Source organism: Symphalangus syndactylus, chromosome 16 (genome assembly GCF_028878055.3).
Source record: "Symphalangus syndactylus isolate Jambi chromosome 16, NHGRI_mSymSyn1-v2.1_pri, whole genome shotgun sequence".
NCBI classification, from domain to species: domain Eukaryota; kingdom Metazoa; phylum Chordata; class Mammalia; order Primates; family Hylobatidae; genus Symphalangus; species Symphalangus syndactylus.
Window position 1 is genome coordinate 94,621,604 of NC_072438.2, and position 24,615 is coordinate 94,646,218.

Consider the following 24,615-nt stretch of genomic DNA (forward strand, 5'->3'; position numbering starts at 1 on the left):
TGTGCTGTTCTGACAGAATGCAATTCATTACATTTAGAGAAAAGTTCATTTTGATATTAATTAAGATAGTGCCTGCTAGTAAAAACCTGTGTTCATCCTTTATAATGTATTAAAATATAATGTATTTTAAAAGTAAGTTATTACTAACGTTGTAGGAATGGAGAGGCCCAATTACTGACAAAGAGTCTTTTGGGTCTTGGCATCATTTTGTGCCTCCTATGATGTAAGTAATTTAATATAATGAAATAGTCTTGAATGGATCCTCCTGTAACAGAAGGGCTTAGTGGAGAGTGTGTATTTCACACAGATAGTCACTTGTTGACAAATAAATGCGAAGAAGAGCTAACTGCAAGTTTTTGGTTTGCTTTGTTGAGTTGATTAATTCTACCAGTGACAGTACAAAGTAAAACAAAACACACACACATGCACACAGATGGCCTCTCATGCACAAATGGGAATTAAAAAAATTTAAAATCCACATTTTGAAATTTGAAAGAACAATGATCATTCATTAGTTATGTTTGATTCAAATTATCTGTCATACATTAGGAAAACTCCTCCTCCTCTGGTGTGGCATTTATGTTTCTCTCATGCAGGAAGGCATTTTCAAAAAACTGCAGAAAAGATATTTTAAAAGTTTGTTTATATTTAGCCAGACATGGTGGCTCACGCCTGTAATCCCAGCACTTTGGGAGGCCAAGGTGGGTGGGTCACTTGAGGTCAGGAGTTTGAGACCAGCCTGGCCCACCTGGCAAAATCCTGTCTCTACTAAAAATACAAAAATTAGCTGGGCCTGGTTGTGCGCACCTGTAATCCCAGTTACTCAGGAAGCTGAGGCAGGAGAATCACTTGAACCCAGAAGGTGGAGGTTGCAGTGAGCTGAGAATGAGCCACTGCACTCCAGTCTGGGAAACAGAATGAGACTCTGTCTCAAAAAACAAAAAACAAAACCCCAAAAATAAAAGTTTGTTTATATTTAAAGTTTCACGTTCATGCCAGATTTTCCACACCATGGACTGATAGAAATTATGCTCTACATTGACTAGAAAAGCCTTCTCACTTGAAGAATGGATATTTAAAAAAATAAATCAGTGTTGTGTCTGGCTTCAAACTAAAATGACAAATGCAACCAGTGGTGGGGGCACTGAGAAGACACAGGTGCGCACTTCAAATTAGACAAAAGTGAAGCATGAGATGAAACTACCTCCAAGGGAGCAGTTAAGGCAGCAATCTAACCCAAGCGAGCATGAGAGGTTTCTGTGCGCCATGCTAGGATGTTGCTCAGGTTTTCAGAGACATTGTTATTGCATAACAGGTAAGCATTTTGTAAGTCTACTACTAAAAAAAATCACAGTATTTTGGAACCAGCTGCACTGAACCGAAATAACATTTTGCCAAATCTATCTATCTATCTATCTATCTATCTATCTATCTATCTATCTATCTATCTATCTATCTCTCTCTCTCTCTGTCTCTCTCTCTCTCTCTCTCCCTACCTACCTTTCTATTTATCTATCCATCTATCAATCATCTATCACCTTCCCAAGCAATGCAATCTGTTTAGAATCCTCTGTCTTACGTCTAAGTAGCTGGCACATTAGCAGCTTGTATGAAGGGCCCCCTCAAAAAAGACTTAAAAAAATCCCCAATCAAATGGAATGCATTGAATAATAATCCTCCAAAAGATAGTTCCAAGTCCTAACCCTTGTTATTTGCGAATGTGACCTGATTTGGAAATAACGTCTTTATGAATGTGATTCAGTTACAGATCTCAGGATAATATCATCCTGAATCTAGGGTCGGCCCTAAACCTCAAGACAGGTGTCCTTACAAGAGAAAGGAGTGGGGGATTTGACTCAGAGACACGGTGGGAGGCCATGCGCAGGCATCTAGCAGAGGCCAGGATGAAGCCCCTGCCTGGGTTACTCGGGGAGGGCACTGCTGTGGAGGAGACAGAGGATTCTGTGTGCAGGGGAGGAACAGGGAGAGACATGGAGGCTTCTTCAGCTTCGAGAGCCTCCCATTCCTCGGATTGCCACCCACCTCTCGTATTCTGCCTGGGGTACTCGACAGGTTTTCAGGGGCCCAGATCCCATGAAGAGACACAGAATTTGCTTTTCACTGGCTCTATCAACAATGAGTGAGACAGAAGGAAGAGCCTAGGAGAATCCTCCAGGACATGCCTGGGACCCCATGACCCTCCCTGCTGGGGCTCACATCTAGCACAGCCTCGAGGGCAGTTCTGGGCTTTTTCTGATTCTGAAAACAACTGGAGGAACTGGAGGGCTTCACGTCTTTCTACATGGACAGAAGAACCAGTCACTGGGCTGGAGTACAGGGCAGTTGGTGACCCTGTAGATTCTTGGGTTCTAAGCTCTCCTACAAAACAACAGCTTCATTTTGAGGTCATGTAGACTGTCCCCTGGTTTTATAGTACAAATGTATCCCACCTTAATGTGCTGCTGTTTAAGCTCTGGTGAGACACCAAGCTTCTTTCTTTTTCAAAAGAGACACCTGAGTTGGCTAACACATCTATCATAAACTAGATTTAGTACAGCAAGTAGCACTGTACCTGTTGCACGAGAGACGTGTTATGTTTTCGTCAAGGCTACTTAGATACCTAAAGCAATATTTAGTATACTGATTTGCTCAGAAAGCAAACATATCTCCATCATTTCAAAAAAGATGGTCATGGAGCAGGACAAATAACAATGAAAATAGGTTGCAAACTGCATATACTATCACTGAATAAACCAATCAGGAAATACAATAACTGAGGCCATGAATGCTTTACTTACGGCACTTGAAAAATCTTATTTCCAATATGGGGTGTTTTGTGATATGCCTCCCCTCCTTTCGGGGAAGGGAGTACTAAAGCACTGTATCACAGACTTCAGAGTTCTTACCCAGAAGACTTGGGACCTTAGTAAATCATTCACTCAATGATTTTGGATTGTAGGTCAGCCTTCTGGCTCACCTTGGTATTTCCCATGGTGTCATATATAGATCTGGTGATTTATAGCTGATGTTAAAGAATGGTTATGAAGAATGGTAAATCCTTTAGAGGGAGTAATTATTTTTCTAGGCCTCTAGATGTAAATGTTACCTTTTGCTACATTAAAGACAAAAATGGAATGACTCCCTATGATACTGGTATCAACCCAATTGTGTAAAATTAGTGCTCAATCATAATATTGAACACTTTTGATTATTTATCTTAACTGGAGGGTAATGGATTATCTGTCAGCCATTGGACTCAACCATAATTATGTAGTGGTACTGAATGTGTGTCATCTCAATGACCAATAACAAAGTTGGGAGAATTTAATTTGATACTAGGTTCTTAAAATTTGCTGCTGTGAAGGAATCTGAGTGATGATTCTAGCAGGAAAAAGCATTCCCAGTACGAAATGGAGAAACAGGTGATCCCACATAGGGGATGGCTGCATTGTTTCCTGAGAAATTATCACCTAGGTAATATTATTCAAGGAACCACAATTCTGTCACATCTAAATTATAAGGTACTCAAGGGAGAGCATGCCTGCCATATGAGTGAGAGCAGAAAGATGGCCAGTCATGAGAAAAGAAAAATGGGTTGCAGGAGAAACCAGGGAAAAAGAACCGGATATGGTGCAGGTTGTCAAAACTGCAAGCCAAAGAATGCAGAACAGAGAAAATGCAAGAGGTGTGGTGGGGTGGGAAGAAGGGACCTCAAACAGCTTTGCAGCAGGACAAGACAACTCAGTGCTAGGGAGATGGATGAGGGCTGCACCATGGGCTCCTAGGCAGGATGCAGCTCACATTGCTTGGGAAGCTAGAGGAGGACAGTTGTCCCAGACTGCTGGCCTGACAGGCAGATCCAGACTCGGTCCAACTGTCTATGCAATTACTAACAGCTTTCAGGTGGGGAGAACTGGAAGCCAACTGGAAGCCAGACCCAAAATCATAAGTATATAGTGTACCTCTTAGATACTGGACAGATTTAATTGAATTGGCATTGCTTCTTCATGGGTTCTTTCCAAATACATAAATCACTGCTTTTTGTTTGTTTCATACCACCCTTCATAGAACTTAAAACACACTGTGGATGAGGCAGAGGTGCTTGGCTTCAGATGAGTCTTGTAGTTTTTGGGCAATTGTCTTTGTTGAAGGCAGAGGAAGAATAATTGTCTTTAAAAATCTTGCACCCACAGCCTCTATTGGAGACCAGAAGGGTTGGAGGGACCAAAGAAGGAAGAACAGTTTCATTTGCATTGCAAAATAAAACTTTTTAACAGGGGATCATATTTCTAGGAATGATTGCAAATGATAGCAAAGGTATTCAGGCCCAGTTCAAACAAGTGTGATACATATTCTGAAATGCAAACGAAAGCCCTAGTCAGGGGGAGATTTTATTTTTTTCAAATAGTGTCAGTTATTGAAGGAACACTTTTGTAGGCTTACAAAACCTACAAAATTTATTTTGAGATTTAACAGGAAATTAACTGATTAAAATTTTGGCCATTCATAACATTTGCCTTTTGTGGAAAAAAAGAGATATTTTTCCTTTTGTCTATATCGAAGCATCCACACCTTGTACTAACTAGTTTTGTCTTCAGCGATAAGGTGATTCTGATTCTTAGACATTTGCTTCCAAGAAGGTTAACTACAATGCACAGCAAAGCACTATTAATACAGCACTTTAGAGAAGGTATACATACATATATATAAAGAGACTTCTTACCTGTCTACCCAGAACAAGCAGTGTGATGAAGAATATAGAGAGAGACACAGAGCCCATGGTCTTCAGGTCTTTCCAAATGCCTGGTCTATTAAAAAAACAGACACACAAAGAGACAACAACGCAACAAAACAACATGCACACAGGACTTAGAATTTGAATATCAACAAATGTCAGATTCTCTAGTGCCTGTCTACATCATATACCAGCCAAACACACATTTCAAATCTCCTTCCAAACCCAGCTTGCATTAAAACAAAACAAAAATCCCTATTTTGAGACCACAGTAAAATCATGCAGACTTCCTACTTTATATCAAGCTATACCAAATATGAAAAGAAGACATGCAAGAATATTAATATTTTCTTTATACTTCTGGGATCAATATGGGTAATTGGATCTATGGTTTCTTCAATGTTTTCATCATTACTCTCGGAAAGAGACAGTAGGCTTGAAATGAGTAATCACGTGAGGTATAAACATGAAGTAGGGAACTTCATTTCTGCAAGCTGAATTACACAGTTTCATATAACTTTCAAGCAGTCATCCAATCTTATTCACTCTTTCATATGATTTTGTATCACAAAGGCATAACAGAGATGAAAATTCTGGGTACACTGCCCGAGTGACCTCAGGTTCAAGTTGATAATAAATGATATCAGTCATTCATCCCTGCCAAGATGTCACTACACTGGGTGGGCTCCCCCAATCCTCACTATCACATTCCAGGCAGTGAGCACCCACACATCCTTCAAATGCTGACATGCGAACATTTCCCACATAGGACTGTAACTAAGACCCGAAAAATAAAAGTGGATGATGCATGGACACCATGTCACATAAGCAGCATCGACTGCATTTGATCATCTACAGAGAGCAGGTCATCACTTTCTGCTTGTATGTTGTCCTTGCTTTTTATATTTTTCCGGCTTCTCTGTGGGGGGTTCAAGGACAATGAGATAAGAAGAGGCTTTGGTGTAGTCCTAAAAAGCCCAGGTGGGCTTTAAAGCAAGAGAGCCTGGGTTTGAATCCTGAGCTATACGACCTTGCATAAACCCCTTCAAACATCACTTTCCCCATCAGTCAAAGGTGGGTACTGACCCCTACCCTGCAGGCTGTTTTAGCCACTACATTAAATATTTATATCCCTGGCACAGAGCCTGACACATAGGAAACTCTTTCCAAATGGTACTTGTGATTTTTAACATTAATTACAGAATGATAAGGAAGGGGAGTGGGGTGGGGCTAAGAAACTAGAGAAAAAGATAAGGAAACACAGACTGGAGAATTTTATTAACAGAATGAAAGACTCAAGTGCAAAGAAAAGGTGGATTCCTGCAGGAATGAGGAAGCAGAATTGCCTGGTCCCAGTGGCTTATGGGCTTAGAGCCGCAGAGAACTTTCCAATAGGCTTGTGCTTGCATTAAGAGCTCCTTCCTCCCCACCAAACCTGCAGCGGCTGGAGGAATCCGAGCTCATGAAACTTAAGGAGGTCACCGTTTCTCTCTGAGAATGAAGCTGGGGAGCAGTGCCACCTTCCTGCTTCCTGGCTTTGATTTTATAAGATGAAGTTGCTCCTTTCTGAGCCTATGAATGCGGTGTCCAACAGCACAGCTGAAGTGACCGATGGGTGCAGATGTTTAAAACCAATCTGACTCTGACTTTCATGAATTTTAAACTATTTTTACCCTATATTGACCACGCTCATGCTATATTGAATAGTGAGAGTGGTATCACACAGCTAACATCCTAAGAAGCTAGTGTAGGCTGAGTTTTTAATTTGCATGCTGCTTTGTGAACATCACATTACTTTACAATTCCAAGGGGCCAGAGAAAGCATCTAAGACATCCCCTTCTTCCACCCACCACCCCCATAATTCCTAAACTAAGAGTAAATCTCAGGCCAGGATTTATAGGAGCTTCATTAGTGCAACAAATCAGAACGCAAGTCCCCTTTGCATTTCTAACTAAAGGACCAAATGCCGCAAACATACAGAGCCAGCTTAGGTCCCTCTCACTGACAGAGACGTAGGTGGGACCCTCTTAGGCAATTCGAGACCTGGCTGGGTTTTCAGTTAATCACACAGAAAATTCACACAAGCAATCTATTGGAAGAAATCCTGTCTGGGGAGTCCTCATATGAATGCATTTGAATCTTGGTTTATGGGGTAGAAATACCCTGCTCACCCATCTCTCAGATCTTGAGTCTTCCTGAGGAATAGCGGTGGGTGGAGGGGGAGCTTGGAGGAAGCTAGACCAGCAGAGGCTCTCCCTGCAGGACTGGGGAGTGGATTTGAAAGTGCAGACCTAAATGGATCTCAGCAATCACGAGGAACCAGCAGCCCACAGTGCCAACTGGCATACCAATACACGGCTGCCTTTTTCTCTTCTGAAGTTCTCTGACAACTACTAGGGACTCCATCTGGCTTTTCTGGATTTCACTTGGATTTCTGAAGACTTCTTTCATTCCGTTAGCAAAAGAGAACTGCCAACTCCTACTGAAGCACTTCTCTCTTGTGTGGGCCACTTGTGGATGGATGCTGTTAAGGCCCCTATGGTTTCAGCGACTTATTTCTCCACTGTAGATTGGTTCCTAGATCACCTCACTCTTTGTGTATCCATGGGAAAGGTGGGGAGAAGGAGGGGCATGGAGCATGGTGGGAGACGGGGAGAGGTATAGTAAAATCCCAAGACATCTTTCTGGCAGAGTAGTCAGTTGTGTTGATCTCTGAATTAGTTTCCTAGAGTTGCTATAATGAGGTAGCATAAACTAGGTGACTTAAAATAACAGAAATGTATCATCTCAGAGTTGTGGGGGCTAGAAGTCTGACAGCAGGATGTTCTCAGGGCCATGTCCTTCTGAAACCCTTAGGGAATGCTTCCTTGCCTTGGTCTCACTTCAGGTGCTTTGCTGGCCATCATTGGCTTTTCTTAGCTTGCCACCACGTGACTCCAATCCCTGCCTTCATCATCACGTGGCATTCCTGTGTGTCTGTCTCTTCACCGGGCCATCTTCTTAGGAGGGCATCACTTATACTGGATTAGGGGCCACCCTCCTTCAGCAAGACCTCATCTTTACTAATTCCACTTGCAATGATTCTATTTCCAAATAAGGTCACATTCTGAGACACTGGGGACTGACGTTTATATCTTATTTTGGGGGATACAATTCAGCCCACCAATCAGGTCAGCTGTTTAGAGAAATATGAGCTGCACAGCTAGTTGGGTATGAGCTCTCTCTCCTCCCTCTCTCTTTCCCTCTCTCTTGTTTATGTTTTAAGGATGAAATCTACTTTGGACTCTCGTGTGTTAGGGTGGCGCCGTCATTGAGTTATGAAGTAGAGAAGATACAGCTAATATAACTGAGAAAGTTTCTAACTCTATGATTTCCAACACAACGACAATGGTAGCCAAAATGTGATGGAACACACTTCCTTTCATATCTAAAAATCAGACACTGGGGACTCCGATGCTCACGTGCCGCACAGGCGTCTGCAGTTGGCCCTCCGCCTGAGGTTGTTAATGGAGTAATCATTTTGCTCATCAAGTTTCAGGAGTGCAAAAGAACACCACACCCCAATGTACTGGTGAGGGAGACGGAGGAATTGCTTAGTGAACCAGCCTCTAACCTGAAGGCAAACACTTCAGATGGAGTAAAAAAGGACATTTTCATGATTCTCAGGAGGGAAAGCAGTCCAGGCACATAGACACAAACATTATCCCACCTTCAAAAACTTTACATTTCTGTGGGTGAATATTTTAAAAAAGAAAAGTACCCAAAGGAGTCTAATTTCTGTTGTGTTGTTAACAGTGGTTAGCTGAGGTAAAATCATATCTTCTCAGGTCACTAATTGGGATAAATAAAAAAATTGGTTCACTGATCACTGAGGGCCACGACTCATAAAGACCAGGCTAACAAGGAGACAATGACTTCCTTCCCCTTTACCCACACAATATCCTCATGGTCTTCAGCTAATCTATCTTCTGTCTTTCTTTCCTGCCTCTGGTTACACCATTACATTAGAAAATGCCTGGCTTTGTCCACAAGTGACCCCCAAATCCTCAGGAATCATCAATGTCAAATGATGCAGAAAGCAAATGTCTTGTCCGAATTGATAATGCAGTAAAGACAAGTCTGCTCACTGAGCCTCACTCAGTAAGGGATTGGGACCTCAGTCACAGAGCCAGAAGACAACATTGTCCTGCGTAAAGCAAGACAAAACACCCCAGAAACCTAATCTGAGGTTAAGATGCATAAGGCAAAATAAGTCATTCCCATGCCTTGTCAGAAAATCTGCATCCAGCTCTGACTCGAGAAGCAGCAGGGAATTGCTGAGACATACTCGGTCTACTTTCATGGTGCCCGCTCCTGCTGTGTTCATGGCAGATCCTGTGGACTTCCTCTTTGGACTCTTCTCCCAAACTTGAGTCACTGAGGCAGTACCTTCCTCCTGGCCCATGGCTGGCTGGCACAGTATGGGGTCAACAGCTCAGCCAGCGTTCCCACACTCCATATCAAGGGCATTCAATACAAGTGTGTTGTGAAAATGAATAAATGAGTGGACAAATGACTATGCTGGCTTGGAAATTGCTCGTCTTCCCTAAGGGGTTTCTGGGCATTCTCTCCTCTCTGGCTTGGACACAGATGCACCAGAATGCCATGTGAACTTGCAGTGAAGATGGCCCAACATCCTCCAGGGACAGATGGCTCAAAGGCTCCCGCTTTTTCAGAGTTGTGTTCATAAATGCCAAGCCAGACATGCCAGTGCTGCAGCAGAACCACAAATTAAGGAATAGGCTCCTGCTTAGAAAAGAGCTCCGGAGGCAGTGGCAGGTCAGAAGAGATGACAAAAGTGTGTGTATGCGGGGGTTGGACTGGGAGCGCTGGCCCTTTGCTGTGGAGACAATCATGTGTCCTGATTAACGCAGTTGTGGTTTCCTTTTGTGAAGAGGAGTGATTTTAAGTCAGAAGCCACTGCTACCTCAGCACGATCTGATGTGGTTGGGCTGGGCATGCCTTTAGCATCACATGGAAGAACTGATGATTAGAAGCATTGCACATTTTATGGAGTCTATGCCACAGGCCCTCTGAATTCCTCCCCCCGCATTCTAAAATCAAACAGAACAAAACAAAAGAGCCTAAATATCAAGTTTCTTCCTGCAGATGAGTCCAAACCACAGGATATTTTCTGTTTTAGGTCAGATAGAGAAGTAGTTCACTAATGGTTGCTCTTTATAGAAGGAAAAGAAGCTTGTTAGACCCTGCATAGCCCTGGGACGACTTGCTTTGTTGTTAAAGTTAGGCGGCTGGGATTGCTTCCCTCCCTGCTGCCCTGATAGTGGGTATCAGGCACAGAAAAGCATGCTGTGCTCCTCGCTTTCTGAAATGGCATAGGGTGCAGGAAACAGGCAGAGTGTGGAAAGCTGAGGTGGTAAATCTGAAAGGAATCGAAAATATTCTCATTATTAACTTGACTATATTATGACTTGGAATGCAAATTTGAAATACATTCTTCATTTAAAGAAAAGACATGAAAACAATTTCAGGTTCTTGGGAATATCCACAGACCATCTGCCCCAGGGTGAGGCCTGCAGCTCTTCCTGACCTTTCCTGTGTGGGATGGGTTTTCTTGTTCTTCCTCAAGACTTTCCTTCAGTTCATCATCAATCAATCCCTCGTTAGGACATTGTCAAAATACATCGCAATATCCCAAATTCCAGCCATTGGGATTTCCATGAGACATGGGAAAATCAGGGAAAGCAGACAAATACCACAAGGAAGGTGCTTAGTTTATGCATCTGAATGACAGGTGCAAGTCCGAGCATCTCCAGTGCTCTTCCTGATAGGAAGCCGTTGCTAAGGCTGGGAAGGTAAACTTTTGCAGACATTTCAGCCAGTTGCAATCTAGAGCTTCTGGATGAGGCTAAGCACTGTCTATCACTGCTGCTTAAACACCGTATTTATGTGCTTTCCAGAAAGTACTTATTTTACTGGGCTAAAGTGCCAGCATAGAACTGATTGGTCTTTAGGGATCCTTGTTAGTTAGCTGCTCTGTTCAAGCTCTCCATGTCCCATGTGTCTCTAGAATTAAAGGTACATTTCTAGCCTCCAGGTGAGTGACATAATGGCTTGGTCCAAGTGAAATAACACCCATCCCTTGAGACTTTTCAGTTCTGCAAGAAAAAAAACTCAGGAAAAATCTGACAACTTCTTGCAGACACAGTAGCAAGCCCTTGTCATGGGAAGGATACGTGTCTTCAAGACAAAAACAGCTTCCAGCAACATCAGTTGTTATTAATATCACCATCACCTTGAAGAGCAGTTGGTGTCTCAACAGCTCTGGCTAAGGGCTTTGGGAGACAGTGTCATATGTAGGAACCACAACCATTATTGATCAATTCACAGACAATATGGAGGACTGCTGTGAACACCAAAGAATAGGAAACATTTGAGAAACTCCCGAGCTACCTTCAGCAGGAGGCGACTTATCCGAATCACGCCCCAGCAGGTCACGTTAAATACCGGGACACTCCTGGCCTCCTTCCTAATGGATTTTCAATGGCACACTCTCTCTGAGTGATCTTTTTTTCCTCCTGAAAAGTCTACTTTTCACACTCTTGAATGTGTAAGAATGTCTTAAATACCATTTTCTTAACTATTCATCGATATGAAGTTTTTCTAGTGCATACCTCTCCTTTTTCCTCTGCCAACTCCATTGGCTTGTAACATCTTGTTGGCTTGCCCATGAGCAATGCCAAGCTGGTTCTGAAAAGGCCTCGCCACGGGAGCCACGATGAAGTCACTTGCAGGACAAAGTATAGAGGAAGATGGCTGGCACTGCCTTTAAACAGAGATGCCCTCCCTGAACTTTCCTTTGAAATATAAAGATATAAACAGAACCTGATGTGGATATTAAAAGACACATCCTCAGTGATCTGGGGATACGCTCTGTCTTCAGGGAAGCAGGTGAGGCGAGAGATTTCAGGAAGCTGGTGTCAGCCTCTTCCCATTGTTTGAGAGCACGACGTGCTTTTGTTCATTCATTCAACAGATGTTTGTTGAGTACTAGATGCCAGGCACAGTTGCAGGCTCTGTCCATAAGCCATGGTATTTGGTTCAGACCTTCTCTTCTGCATGATTCAGAAGAGTGTGTTAAAGTCCTCAGCCCATATGTGTATATCACAGAAAAGGGGTTAACAGGCAACAGAGGCCATGTCCCCTTCATCCAGGATGGGTACCTTCCACCTTTCTGGAGTGAAACAGGACAGAGGAGCTGCTTGGTCCTCAGGCACACCGGGGGGTGAAAGCCAGAAGCTTGAGGGAGGTCTATGTATTAGTCGGGGTTTTCCAGAGGGCTAGAACCAATAGGATGTATGTATATATAGAAGGGAGTTTATTACCGAGAATTGGCTCACCAGATCACAAGGTGAAGCCCCATGACAGGCCATCTGCAAAGCAGGGAAAGAGAGATGCTGGGAGTGGCTCAGTCCAAGTCCCAAAGACTCAAAACCAGGGAAACCAACAGTGCAGCCTTTTGTACTAAGAACCCTGGAGATACTACTGTACAAGTCCCAGAGTCCAAAGGCCAAAGAACCTGGAGTTTGATGTTCAAGGGCACGAAGCATCCAGAACAGGAGAAAGATGAAAACCATAAGAGCCAGCAAGCTAGCTTATCCTACCTTCTTTGACCTGCTTTGTTCTGGCTGCGCTGGCCACCGATTGGGTGGTGCCCATCACACTGAGGGTGGGTCTTCCTCTCCCAGTCCACCGACTCAAATGTCAGTCTCCTCTGGCAACACCCTCGCAGACACACCCAGAAATAATGCTTTACTAGCTATCTAGGCATCCTTCAATCCAATCAAGTTGACATCTGACATTAACCATCACAGTGTCGTCGGAGCACTCAAGGTCAATGAGGAGCAGCTCTAGGGGCCTGGGTGGACAGGAAGGACACTGACCTGCCACAGCCAAGCAAGGGTCCCAGAAAGAAGACCAGAGCAGAAGAGAGAAGGCAAGGAGTAAGAATGAGGCAAGAATGTGGTGCCCAGAGACAGGTCACTAAAGGGATGGGACAAAATGTCGTGACTTCAATGGCACAGACGGGCTCCATCAGAAAAGGCAGTGCTGCCTGGCCGTCCTGTGAGCCAGCTCCCGCCCTCAGGGGCACCTCTGGCTTTGGATTAAGTGATGTTCACTCTCAAGGCACCATGCTACACAGCTTTTTTTTTTTTTTTTTTAGGATCTCACTTTCATATTGGGAAGTGTGTGTCAGCATCAATAAGCAAGGCAAAGGATGAGAAAACTGATGTCAATTATTTGATGGGGAAAGCTCTTGGATCTCAGAAAAGAGAAAGAAAATATTGACATTGATTGGTTTTACCTCTGGCACGAGTCACAGGGTTACGTAAAACAGGCAATGAGGCTGGAGAAATTGGGGGGCTTCTAACTTCCCACTCTTAAGGGTCTCCCATGTGGGGTTAGTTTTAAGTGGACATCATAGAATATTCATTGATTTTGAGGTATTATGCTTTTCTGCTATTGCATCAGTAAGACTCATCTTTCCATTGAAGATGCTTCTGATAATATTGTGCAGCCCATTCAGGGATCAGTTCAGGAAGTGCCAGAACTTCTGATGAAAATTAGGAAGTAGGAAAAAATAATGAGTAAGACCTAATATTTCATAGCACAACAAGGCAACTATAATCAATAATAACTTAATTGTACACTTAAAAATAACTAAGGCTGGGTGCGGTGGCTCATGCCTGTAATCCCAGCACTTTGGGAGGCTGAGGCAGGTGGATCACCTGAGGTCAGGAGATCAAGAGTAGCCTGGCCAACATGGTGAAACCTCATCTCTACTAAAAATACAAAAATCAGCCAGGCATGGTGGTGGGTGCCTGTAATCCCAGCTACTCAGGAGGCTGAAGCAGGAGAATTGCTTGAACCTGGGAGATGGGGGTTGCATCGAGCAGAGATCACGCCATTGCACTCCAGCCTGGGCAACAGAGTGAGACTCCATCTCAAACAAACAATCAAAACTACAAGAGGCCAGGCGCTGTGGCTCACGCCTGTAATCCCAACATTTTGGGAGGCTGAGGTGGGTGGATCACTTGAGGCCAGGAGTTTGAGACCAGCCTGGCCAACATGATGAAACCCCATCTCTACTAAATATATATATATGTGTGTGTGTGTGTGTATATATATATGTGTGTATATATATATATATATATATATATATATATAGTAGCTGGGCATGGTGGCAGGCACCTGTAATCCCACCTGCTAGAGAGGCTGAGGCAGGAAAATCACTTGAACCCAGGAGGCAGAGGTTGCAGTGAACCCAGATTGTGCCACTGCACTCCAGCCTGAGCGACAGAGCAAAATTCTGCCTCAAATAAATAAGTAAGTAAAAAGTGTAACTGGATTACTTGTAACACAAAGGATAAATGCTTGAGGGGATGGATACCTTATTCTCCATGATGCGATTATTTCACATTGCAAGATGTATGAAAACATCTCATCTACCCCATAAATATGTATACCTATTATGTATCCACAAAAATTTTTTTTAAATTAGGAAGTGAGAGACAGGTGCGTGCCCCGGAGGAGGATGCTGACTTTACTAATGGAAGTGAAGGCAAGTTGCCGAGGCTTCTCAAGTCAGTCTCCCTAGCTTCAAGGTCATTGCAAAGACAAACCGAGCGCAAACACAAAAGACCTTTAACACAGTGAATGTGATCTAAAGGCAAAACTCCTTTTCTTCAACCTGATAATTAGTCTCCTGCTGCTAGGGTTGCACTCAGAGATTGTGTGTCTCCTCAGGCCCTCACTGAGGTCCCCAGAAGCAATTCTCTCCACACCAGAAACTTGCTAATCTGAATTCTTCTTTTGCGTCGGATGTGTAACATATTCAGGTGCTTTAAATTTAATAAAGGGAAACGTAGTAGCGTTATCAGCTGCATGTGAAAATCAATAATGCTACCTTTATTTAGGAATACAACACAGGCTTTCTGGATATCATAGAGCAACAGTAAAGCATGTTTAGTTGGCAGTTTTGAAAATTTATTGGAAAATTAACTTCCATTCTCATTTTGGCTAAGGAATCATAAATATGATTATGCATTTTTGCAACTCCACTGCCTTAAGCTTGATTACAGATTAGTAAAGTTTCATTGTGTGGAGGATAATGAAATTTAAATTAGGTGAAAAGAATGGGTTGCACCTTCTGCAAAGGTTCTTATTGGTAAGAAATGTCTACACAGTGCGATGACTGCCGTTCCTAACACCGGGTCTCCAGTGGAGAAATAGGTGTCCATGTACTGTCAACACGAAACAACTTTCTGGAGTAATAAATCAATGCAAATATTTAAGGCATTTGTATTACTTTAAAATAAATATAGAAATAAGATGGAGGACAGTGCAAAGCACTCCTAGAAAATACTTTGACATCTGGTGGGTTCAGAAATAAACCTAACACTTGTTACAAAATGTTGTTTTGTTTTTGAGATGTGATGTGGAGAGTATCATAATGATTAAAACAATTTTTTTCAAACAAATTCATTATAAGCTTATGGAAGTAACTCGGTAACAGGAAACCTGTTATAAACCTGAGTGAGTGCACCTGGGAGAATCATTCTTGCTGCATCTAGGCTTACAGTTGAAAGACCTAAAGCAACCATATATTTTCTTGGAAGTCAATTTCTCCACAGACAAAGAATTTTCAGGACTGAAAGTTCCCCTTCCCCATAACAGTATTTTAGAAAATCTCTAGTGAGAAATGTAACACTGTAACTTGTGAATACAGCTACTTATTTTTTCAATATTTTGCTTTGAACTGAGGGCCATTTTGCCTTCCTGAGGACATTTGGCAATTTCTAGGGACATTTTCAGTTGTCATGACTTGGGGCAGAAGAGACTGTAACTGGCATTCAGTGGGTAAAGGCCAGGGATGTCACTAAACACCCTACCTACCACGCAAAGGACAGCGCCCGCAACAGAGAATTATTTAGTCCAAAATGTCAGTAGTGCCGAGGTGGACAACCTTAGATTACTTTTATTAACATAGTACAGTTATAACACAGCTCTTCTCTCCAAACCACTTCACATCTTCTATGTGTGTTTGGGAATACATAATCAGATGTAATCTATAACAAAAACACATATTATCTTTCTGAGGCATCACTTCAAAGAAATTCTCTCAGAATGATTTATCAATGACAATGACATCGCTAACTTGCATTTACTCAAGACACACTCATGCTATCCACAGGCTGGGAAAGAACTAAAGTAAGAGAAGGAAGAGGCAGTGGCTCACCTCTCGAATAAGACCTGGCTGTAGTCGCCCAGGATGTGGGCGTGGGTGTGGAGTAGAATGGTGTTGTAGCCCACCAAGGCCACCATCATGATCAACATCTTCAGCTCGTAGTTAACCCGCAGGAACACGGAACAGGATATCAGTCCCAGAATGCAGCTGTAGATAAAGTACTGAAACAGGGAAGGACACCGGACAAATACTTAGGATCTCTTCTGAGAAATGCTGAAACAATTACAATCAGGGGCCACTGCCAATCTCATTTGGTCAACATACAAGCTGGCTGTGAAAACAGAGGCTTGTTTCTTATCTTTGATCCAGTGGTAAATGCCTGGATACGTTAAATTCAGAAAAAAAAAAAAAAATCGTCCAAAGCTTTCCGACCCAACCTGGCATGATAAATAAAAAGAAGCATGTATATTGCCACTTTTTAGAAATAAATTGTAAAAAAAACTTATATGGAAGACACATCATTATAAGCCAATGTTATTTATTTCTTGAACATGAAAACATTGTGGCCTCCTATACATTCCTTAAATGTAAGTTAAGTCTATAGAATCTTTTTTGGCCTTTCAATTCTTTAATTCATTAAGAGAATATAAATCATTACAGATAACTCTGTTAAAAGCATAAGGAAGCTCAGACATTTTATTAAAAGAGAAGTTGTGTGTCAGAGGGCCTATTTAAAACAGAAGGACTTAAATTAAAAGCCTTGACCAGGGTGAGTCATGAATCCCCCGGGAGTTTGACAGGCACCAGAAGCAAGTGGAAGAAGCAAGTGGGAGCCAGCGAGCTGGTATCTTCCATTTTAGGGCAGAGTAAGCTGAAGGCAGGCCTGCTCCAGGTGAGCCATTTCCTCACCATTGACCACTGCAGGCACCGTTCAGATAGGCTTATGGATAGCTCTGAATTCAACTCTTCACTAACTCATTAGCTCACTTACTTGCAGCCAGTGACCTAACTTGCTTGTATCACAGTGTCCGCATGACACTGTAAAATGAGGGTAATCATATTCTCCTTGTAGGTCATTGAAAATAACAGAGATAAAAAGTAATGCACAGAGCCCAGAGTCCTGCACGCCAGGAGGGACTCACTGCAGGGAAACAGGTGCCATCCTCAGAAAGGCTTTATTTGCTACATCATGGGGTTTCTGTGAACAGGGGTTTGTGTTTCTATCTCAGCATTCCTAGAACAGAGACAACACTCAAAAAAAAAATTAAGACTTTTAATAAAACATAGATCTTATTGATGTTTTTTAAACTTTGTCTTTAAAATTAGCCCAGCTTTTAAACTACTCAATTTTAATTTCATCATATTGAGTAAGCCAGGTAAGAACTGCTTATTTTTGTCATTTAAGCTCTTCCTTTGATTTCCCCAGCTAAAGCCATCTACATTAAGCTATGTGGAAGGCTACTGATATTAGCTCAACAGTCCTGTTCTTGTGGAAGAAAGAAAAGTTGGAAGTAGGAGCTTGCAGTGATCATATGGCAGGCTTTCTCTTTGTAAGGGGCAAAGTCCCTTGAGTGCCTCCACTCAAGCATGAATGAGTAGAAATCCCATAAGTAAGGACTTCGACCTGGCGCTGTGGCTTCAAAAGGAAGATCAACACCTCACACTGGATTACACATCCACTAGGTCACTCTTCAGGGAGTTAAAGTCTTCCTTTGCGTGGGAATGTGAAGGGCACCCTTCATTTCAGGTGGCAGCATTTTAAGGAATACAGTGTTGTAAGCACAGCTTCTTAGCTGCAATTGTCTGATGCCAGGTCTCCACCCTTCTGCCTCTCATGCCTTCCCACAACAGAGAACAGGAAAAGGAAAAGAAGAGATGATGTGGGTTAATGTAGTAAAATGACAGAATCAACAGAGCTGTGAACTGGTGGACAGGCAGTATCTCAGAGGGAAGAGGGGTGTAGCATGCCCTTTGAAAAGTGACTTTATTTCTATGAGAGTTCTGCCCTTGTCGCCTTAGAGAAGTTACTAAGTATCTACTTCAGGGCAGGTCTGAGGACTCTGATACAAGGTACATTAATGCTCCATGTTGCTTAGAACAAGACCACTCAAAGTACAGCAGTGAGTTCTGCAAGACAGGTACAGAATGTGAATAGAAACTTGGCAGAGTAAGCTTGTTTCTGTTGAATATAATGAAATATGAGCTTGCATTTCATATGGCTTCCTTTTTAGTTCATTTTGCTGGTAATTCACCATTACATTTTTCAAAAGCATTAGTCTGTCATAGATTAGAAATTAAAAACACAAAACAAAGCAAAATGAAAACAGGGTCTTCACAAAGAGTTTGAGAAGCCCTTATTTATAACCTAGTAGCCATTTAATCAATAGTCTTGAGTATTTTAAAACTGCTCCTTCAAACCCGGGAAATTGCCCCAGGAACTGGTGGGGGCAAGGCTCTTATTCAGTGATCCTGTCCCATCGGATTCCCCAAAGCAGCTGTTCTTAACAAGGCAATCCTGTGTCTTCCATGAGTCACTTGAAGTAAAGATGATGATAACACCCATCTTGGAGAATTCTCACGAAGATTAAGTAACAAAAGAGTTCAGAACAGCCTAGTCCAGGAGAAGCTTGTAAATTCTGCTATTATTACTATAAACTAAAGTCCTTTGTAAGTTTTGGTTTTTGAAACAGCTCTGTTTCTAAAATTATGCCTGAAAACCACTGTTATAATGAAAGTTATCAACCAGTTCAGCTTAATCGAATGAGACAGCAGAATAAGGAACCACTTATAAGAGGGTGTGTATGTATCAATGGGTATATGTGGATTATCTGGTGTGTGGGGACCTGGGGTAAAATTTTAAAGGTTTTCACAGTTTGAACCTTTGAACTAGGTGTCAACACCTATAAAATATGCTAAGGTTTCACATTTCAAAATTCATTCTTAGGCTTTAAAATTTTTATTTTCACATTTCAGAACAACTACTAAAATATGTATGTTAATGGGAAGCATACTTTTAGTCCGTTTCTGTTAAATGGCTTTCTAGAATGCTTAGAGACTGTGCAAGAGGTGATCTGGCATAAAACGGTAGGTTGGGAACCTGTAAATAGCCATCCAGGGATGTGTGGGAGACAACACTGCAGGATGCCAGGCTGGGAGCCTGTCCTGTCTCCACGGTTTAGCCGACGAGGGAAGGCTCCAGATGGTCAGCGGTTCTGGCAGTAGGATACTGAACCAACTTCTATTGGAGTGTACTTACTGGTAACCTGATTGCTAGTGATGTTTACCAGTTTTGACATAATCATTGAAACCAACTTGCATTTTACAGTAAGGTAACAGCCACCGTTATCGGGAGTAATTTATTAACACTGAAGTCTCTGGGTCTTAGCTTCTTTACCTGCAAAATGAGAATCCCAATAATATCTACTTTAACAGGGTCATTTTTGGATGAAATGACGTAATGCATACCGAGTGCCTGCTGTGGTACAAACAACTTACATGGCAAAGATCTTTATGGCTAATTTGGGTATTTTAAAAGGACTGTGTTTTCCCGCTACAGAAACAATACACCAGATGTTAAAAATTGGGAAATAAACGAAAGGATAAAAATAAGGGTCTCTGATAATCCCCAACATCCACTTTAGCCACTATTCATTATTTACGTATGTGTTTCCAGCCTTTTTCTTGCTACTTATTATTGGTAGTATTATTTTAAAAAATTAGAAACATATCGTTTTGTATTTTTTAAAACAATACTTTTCAATGAATAATTTATTATGAATATGCATTTATATGTCATTAATTTTTTTACAATGTCTTATATGGTGGTTAAGGATAACCTTATCGTGTGTTACAATAAAATGTATTTTAAAATTTGCATTTTCAAATTTTTAGGTTGTTTTCTTTCTTTTGCTTTCTTTTTGTTGATGTTATATAAACACATGCACAAACACGTTTTTGGTAAACCTTTTCACTGTTAAAATTAATTTTCAAAATTAGTATTACAGGATAAAAAGTGTGTCTGTCTTGTGCTTTGAAATTACCACTTAGAAGAGTTATATCACTTTATACCACCACCAGCAGTGAACTGGGCATGCTTCTCAGCTTGCTTGTCAACTTCAGGCATCACATAACATGGGGCTTGAGAGAAATGATGCCTGTTTGGCACATACCCACAAAACGGCTTTTCTACTGTTCCCTGGGATCCTTTAGGGAGGAAGCCAGGATGTCCCCAGGCTCCTTGAGGACTGCTAAACCCGTGAGTTCACAATGTGGTTTCTGTGCAGCCAGTCCATGCAGACCTGGGGCTTCCTTGGCAACGCTGGCCAGGATCTTCAAGGCCTCGTTATTGGAAAGACAGTAGCCCATTTACTAAATCCCACCTAGATTTTAGAGACCCTATTGTGTGCTTTTTCAGAATCTTTAAAGGTTGAGTAAATGTTGCCTTTCCCCACTTTAAGTTTTTAATAATTTTCTTTGATTGCAAATAAGATATTATACAGATTTACCTAAATGAAATTCATAATGATTTCCTTATTCTTTTAGTGATGCCAAGTGTGGTGAGTTGTTCGGCTCAAACATAGTGGAAGAAAAGATTTAAAAAAATATTGCAGCTATACATTTTTTTTCCTGTCAAAATGCATCTTCATGTTAAAATTTTAAACTCAAAGTGCCACGTGGATGCGAAAGGAGGACTGCTTGGTCGGTGCACTCTCTTCCCAGCATCCAGCCTATGGATCACATGGATGCTAACACCATTGGATCAAGGAGGAAGAGGCAGGCCACTTCATTAATTTAAATATTTCTCTGAAAAAGAGAGCTCCAAATGGCCCACAAATGGCCCACAGTGAGATTACAGTCAATAAACTCTCACAATGACTCCAGCTTTTCACTTTTCACATAACGAAACAGAGAAGTCAACGCCTGGCCCTCACTGGAGTTTATGATGACACCTAATTTGAAGCGCAGGACCTTCTGGGTAAGGGATGAACCTCTACCACCTCCCTCTTCCCAAGCCCATGGGGACATTGCTTTTGGACTTTGGTCATTTTGCCCATGACCTAGTCAAGGCCTCAGAAGCCTCCAGGAAAGAACACCAGAAGCCACTTCTTTTTTTTTTTTTCTTTTTGAGACAGAATCTCACTCTGTCACCCAGGCTGGAGTGCAGTGGCACGATCTTGGCTCACTGCAAGCTCTGCCTCCCAGGTTCATGCCATTATCCTGCCTCAGTCTCCCAAGTAGCTGGGACTATAGGCGCCCGCCACCACGCCCGGCTAATTTTTTTTTTATTTTTAGTAGAGATGGAGTTTCACCGTGTTAGCCAGGATTGTCTTGATCTCCTGACCTCGTGATCCGGCCGCTTCGGCCTCCCAAAGTACTGGGATTACAGGCGTGAGCCACCGTGCCCGGCCCAGAAGCCACTTCTATCTGTGCACGGAGCTGTAAGCTTCCCAAGAAATTAAATGATGGGAAGGGAAAAAGGACCAGAGCAAAATATCAAGGAAGCAAATCAGAGAAGGAGGAATAGGAAAATAAGTCCACTTTATTGCCATAGCTAATGGAGTTAAAAATTTTGGTAAGGAATTTTGAAAGCATACATATTAAATTACCAATTCCAGTCCCCAAAATAGTTCACTTAGCATTCTCAAAAGCCATTATTTGAGAAGGAAACTAAACAAGCATAATCTGCACTACTTTCAGATAATTATTCGGAAAGTGAAAAGGACAGTAGTAAAACTTTTTTTTCATAAAGGATTTAGCGAAGAACAAAGTTGCTAAGCAGTAAGTAACTGACTTAACTCTCCACTTAGAAGACGAATGTGTTAATAAGTTTTGAAGTTTCAACCTAGGTCCTTTGTGACACTGGTTAAGATGAGTCAGTTAGCAAGAATTACTAGGGTATAGAATCACTGGGCAACGTATGTTGCCAAAGAAGAGGGAAGATAATGAGATGTGGGCAGTTTTATCACAGCTTTAAGGGGGATAATATTAATTCACTGGAACAATTAGCAATGTCTCTAAGTAAGAAACCCAGAAACATAGTGCCTTATAATTGAATGCCATATGGTAGGAAATATGCTAGAAATGCTGTAGTGGTTAAGAGAAAATGGCAAACATTACTGGTGAAAGCAAGACAATAACATTGTAAGTTTTCAGATGTAAGTTTAGCCGGTCCCCAAGAGCCCGGACTTCTAGCAGAGGCTGACATTTGTAAATTCAGGACCACTCAGGGATTGATCCCAGAGAGGAAATGCAAAGTCTAGAAAAGATCTGAGACTAAAGGATATATGTTATGCAGACTACGAGCATACAGGAGAGCCACCAAAGCAGTCATAATCGCAATGTTCTTACCGGGAGGAAAAATAAATTTTGTGCACGCAGAATCGCCGCCTGATTATTTGAGGCTGAAAAGCTTGTGTTTGTTGTATTGGCAGTTGGAGGGATTGTTTCCTCTGAGTCACTCAGGAAAAACTGCAAAGAGAAGGTTTTTTTCAATGAATTAGTGCAAATTAGATTAAATAACTAGCAGGTGGGTGTTAACTTGATGAATTCTGTGTTTCTTATGCACAGTAAACAGGATTGTTTATGTGGACTCAGGAATTTCTATTGAATAAGTAATTAACAATTTATTGTTCTATACATTCAATAGAGAATCCCAGAACTTCAAAATTCACATTAAAGGAATTGGAGGCACCTCTAGCAAAGAGTAAATTAAAAGTACAAAAAGCTCTGGGCAGAGGGCGTGGTTAGAATTACATTTGAAACCGGTATCACCTTTGAAGCCAATATCACCATGTATACATTCAACTCTCTACCATCAAATCGGAGCCTTCAGAATGTTTTTTTCCCCCAGTATCTTTGCCATCTTGGCTCAAACATTAAATGAGTCAATACCGTCCTATGAATTTTTTATGTTTAGAATGAAAATTAACTTTATGGGCAAAATGCAATCACCAGCCTCGACACTTGTATCTATTATTTGTAAGTGCTTGGCAACTCAGATCATAAGGGGTGAAAAATTAAAGGATGGATGTTCTCAGGACTGCTGGAAAGGGGATTTAAACTAAAAAAACAAAAAGGGTAATGCTGAGAAAATAATTAGCTCTTATGTAATGGTCACCAATATAAGCATCAGAAGGACAGTATCAACCTGTTAGCAAGGCAGGAGAAATTTGTATGTCTCTTTTTCTCTCTCTCATCCTCTCTCTCTCTCTCTCTCTCTCACTCACTCTCTGTCCTACAGAAGCTGCACACAGACTAAATACCCAAGGATCAGCCACTTTTCTGTCATGTGGCTAAGGGTCAGAGGAACGCTCAGGAAACAAACCAGAGAATCATGACTTCAGCCCATTCCTTTTACTGAAAGAAATTAATCTCATCCATAAACCTATTAAACAGCTTGTGTTTTCTGCATAGGGTTAACCATACATATTCAAGGTTTAAAAAGTAAAACCTCCCTATAGTTTCTATGGTTGCTTTTGTTTGTTTCTGTGGAGTTATTTCTCTGGATTGCATAGTTCTTGTCAAATACCTAAACTAATTTATTTGGACAGATAAGAAGACATTTACTTAGTCTATTCTTGGGAACATTCCTCTCACAGTGAATAGAGATACGAGATACAGTATTTTTGCCCATTATATCATGTGATTAAATTTGGCAAAATGCTGATTTAAGCATCGAAGAAACATAGTAGATTTCTTTATGTATGATGAAAGAACTTGTAAAAATCGTCACATCCCTGGCTGAACAACAAATGTGCTAACATTTTGGAAAAACTTATATCAGGGATTAGAAAAAAAACGAATAGAATAATTGCTTGGTAAACATCAGGGTCCAAAAGGGCACAGATTTAGATTTAGATTTGATAGACCAAAAATTCAATTGATTTAAATATTAAAAAAAAATCAACAAATGGCAAACAAAAGGAGACTGTTTAGCTTGGTGGGTTACTAGTCTTAAGTGCCAAAGATCTTAAAATAATTAACAAAAACTTCTTGATTATATCACCTATAGGCAAAAAACTAGGTAAAATGAAGTGTTGCATTCTTGACATACAATGAATGGGTAGTTTACTTTGTGAAAAATGTGTCTTGCAAGGAGGTTTTGCAATAAATATGATGGTTGAACTTGAAGTACAAGAGAAAACTCCAATCACTACACACAACGTTTCCTAACCCACTTCTGCTATGGTCTTTCCAGTATTTATTAATATCAACAACCCGTAAATTCAAGAAACTCTTCATTCTGTCTAAAATCATACTACAATTTTGAATCAGCTTCCCTTCCTCCGTCTTCTTCGAATTTTAAAGTAACAAACTCACGTCATTCCCTAATTGTAGCCAGTCAAATACTCAAGAGAGTTACTAACACCTTGCCCACCTTCCCTCCGGGTAAAACTGCCCCAACTTTCTCCACTGAAAATGTTTTTAGCATCATAATGATTTAGGGAGCTCTTCTCTGGACCCAATTTAATTTTCTACATCCTTTGTCACAATTGGGGCAATGATGTCATCATTCTGTTCAAAACATCCTAAATAAAATGCTAATGAACACTGCACATTTTTAGTTTACTGGCAAATTTTACATTTCTCAGGCAATTTAAAACATATCAGAATTACATTTTTTGAATCACA

The 24,615-nt window shown here is 41.4% G+C and overlaps 1 protein-coding gene across 1 annotated transcript in view; it reads right to left on the bottom strand.

Annotated features, from left to right (window-relative positions):
* ADCY2 (adenylate cyclase 2) overlaps positions 1-24,615 on the bottom strand; it is a 436,796-nt gene that overhangs the window by 41,811 nt on the left and 370,370 nt on the right. The window contains exons 17-19 of the mRNA XM_055246496.2: positions 22,333-22,452; positions 16,036-16,205; positions 4,724-4,808 (exon numbers count right to left, since the gene is read on the bottom strand). Coding sequence (XP_055102471.1) covers positions 4,724-4,808; positions 16,036-16,205; positions 22,333-22,452 — 375 coding nt within the window. The remainder of the gene's footprint in view (positions 1-4,723; positions 4,809-16,035; positions 16,206-22,332; positions 22,453-24,615) is intronic.